This window comes from Triticum dicoccoides, chromosome 6B, assembly GCF_002162155.2.
Source record: "Triticum dicoccoides isolate Atlit2015 ecotype Zavitan chromosome 6B, WEW_v2.0, whole genome shotgun sequence".
In the NCBI taxonomy this organism is placed as follows: domain Eukaryota; kingdom Viridiplantae; phylum Streptophyta; class Magnoliopsida; order Poales; family Poaceae; genus Triticum; species Triticum dicoccoides.
This window is the reverse complement of record NC_041391.1, coordinates 6,312,656-6,315,078: the sequence shown is the minus strand read 5'-3', so window position 1 is coordinate 6,315,078 and position 2,423 is coordinate 6,312,656. Positions and strand designations below refer to the sequence as shown.

Below are 2,423 nucleotides of genomic sequence, written 5' to 3'. Positions count from 1 at the left end.
AATAGGAAGAAACATATTTTTCGCTTGAAGAAGAAGAAGTAGATAGGACCTACACGAATGAGGAGAGGGAGACACTATCGTCGAGATGAGAAAGTGATAGATGCGGCTAACCGCGTGTGAAGAAGGCAGCCACACACTGCCTACATACATAATGCTGCTTTGTTTTCCCTTTGAAATTAATTCAATCCCAGCTGCCCGCCTCAGCTGAAGGACTTGCTTCTTCTTGTTAAGACGAAGGATGATAGATACATAGTAGTACACAAACAGGTCACTAACAAACTTTCCAAACTCCAAAGAATCAATTGATGGATCATTGGAGGCTCGCTGCTTGCGGCTGCGGGTAACTGGTGCTCTTGAGCAAGGAAAGGTAACCACCTTCCAGGTTCTTCACGTTTGCGAACCCCTGCACCGAGAACCAAAACGAATCCAGATCTCAATCAAAGATGATGATCTTACTAAGACCAGTACAAAAAATCAACCATTCATGACGGGACTTACAGCAGCAACGAGGTCTGTCGTGGCGAGCCTGGACCGGACCCCAGAGCGGCAGCCAACAATGAACCGGTCCTCCTTGGAGTGGAGTGCCGCAACCTGATCGACGAAGTCCGGGTTGCGCTCTTTGCCATGGGGAGTGACGGAGAGGTAGTAGGGCACGTTGCGTGCACCCGCAACGTGGCCCTTTTCGAAGTCCTCCCACATCCGCACGTCCACGTACCCGTACTGCTCCAAGGCCAGCAGCCCGCACGCCACCTCTGCGTCCACGCTCTCCACCGCTGCGCTCATGCTGCTTCGCAGGGATCCCATCTATGGGGGATTGAGCAGCGGGGAAGAAGGCCCCTTTGGTTCCTTGTGTGGTGGTATCCGGAGGCTGTGGAGTGGATTGACTGATGGAAAGATAGGTGTTACCTACTGGTGTTATTTATATTTATAGAAGAAGATTATGCCACGGCAGCGGTCGAACATATCACAAACGGGTAGCCGCATCCATCACTTCAGGATAGCCTAAAGTTGCCTACCTTACATAAATTGCATATATGGAAATGTCAACTACATACGTTATTGCTGTATTTGTTTTCTATGAAATGACAAGGTGTATAAGAATCCCCCGTTCCTAAATATAAGTCTTTCTAAACATTGACATTATAAGAATCCCCGGTTCCTAAATATACGTTATCCTTTGGCACCTTATTTTTTAAGGTTTTGTGGCAAGTGGCCACATGGTTATTATTGATACTCCCCCGTTCCTAAATATAAGTCTTTCTAAACATTAAAAAAACTATATACGAAGCAAAATGAGTGAATCTACACTCTATAATATGTCTATATACGTCTGCATGTAGTCCTTCTTGTAATCTCTATAAAAACTTACATTTAGAAATGGAGGGAGTACGAAAATATAGCCAGCGAGCTGATCTGGCAGTTGTCTACAGATGCAAGAATATGTATATATGTTTGGTAGAGAAGAGGACAAGTGGTCCCGATTTCGATGACGCGGCGACACGCCAGAGTGACAATAAAAAAAATGCTCAGATCAGTTGAATTATCTCCTTGTCTAGTGTGCTCCACGTAGTCCACTGATAGGTGGTGCCAAAGGATCCTGTTTATCAACAACGACACAACGGTTCCTTTCCATCGGAGGGAGCAAACAATTCAATCATGGAGGGGATGAAAAGGATTGCACCGGTGGGGGTTCCTCCTCCTCCTCCTCGTCCCCTTATCCTATTCATGGCCATTTCATTTCACCATGCCTTGCACATACGGTACATATTCCCTTTTATCTCTTTTTTAATAGAATAGTTATCCAATGCTTTGGTTGCCAACTTTATTTCGACGAATGTGCAAATACCCAATATGTATCATTATCCATAGAATCAAGGGAGTATAATACACATAAAAAATGCAACGTGCAACCTTTTGTTAAAAGTTTATGAACATATATTCATGCATATGCCGACAACATTTCTCAAATCATGATTTTTTAAATACATGAACACTTTTAATCCCAAAATATTTGTTTTCTATCCATGATGAATAATTTTTTATACATGTGAACGTTTCTACTAGGGTATGTGAACATTTTCGTCTTTCATTTTATTAGTTATGTTATTTTATTATAGTTTTACCTTAGTAATTGTTTCCCTAGTATATTTTTCCTTCCCTTCCATCATAAGAGGCAACTAGGGCTAACCCTTCCCCTCCATGCTCCGGCGGCAAGCCCCTGGATTCTCCTCCGCTCTGCTTGTTGCTCTGGTGGCCGATGACAGGAGGGGAATCCAAGTTCCTCAGCTCCGACTAGTAGGTTAGATTAGAGTATTTTAGTCCTGCATGGGTTGTGCTTTTTTCTTCGAGATGCTCTTCCATGCTCCGGTGCTTCTAATATAGTTTGTCTAGACAAAGTTGACGGGGCTCCGGCATGGGTTCAA

The 2,423-nt window shown here is 43.8% G+C and overlaps 1 protein-coding gene across 1 annotated transcript; it reads right to left on the bottom strand.

The window, feature by feature from the left end:
• On the bottom strand, positions 1 to 901 carry LOC119326181 (thiosulfate sulfurtransferase 16, chloroplastic-like). Its single transcript, XM_037599880.1, has 2 exons — positions 499 to 901; positions 1 to 403 (listed from the first exon to the last, which is right to left on the bottom strand). Exons 1-2 carry the CDS (start codon positions 802 to 804, stop codon positions 311 to 313), a joined length of 399 nt encoding a protein of 132 aa, XP_037455777.1. The 5' UTR covers positions 805 to 901; the 3' UTR covers positions 1 to 310.
• Between the last annotated feature and the right edge of the window lie 1,522 nt (positions 902 to 2,423).

Excerpts from the sequence above, each read along its gene's own strand:
- LOC119326181 (XM_037599880.1), bottom strand. The coding sequence starts at position 804 with ATGGGATCCCTGCGAAGCAGCATGAGCGCAGCGGTGGAGAGCGTGGAC. Across the intron at positions 404-498 it reads CGACAGACCTCGTTGCTGCT|GGGTTCGCAAACGTGAAGAA; the intron begins GTAAGTCCCGTC and ends TTCTCGGTGCAG.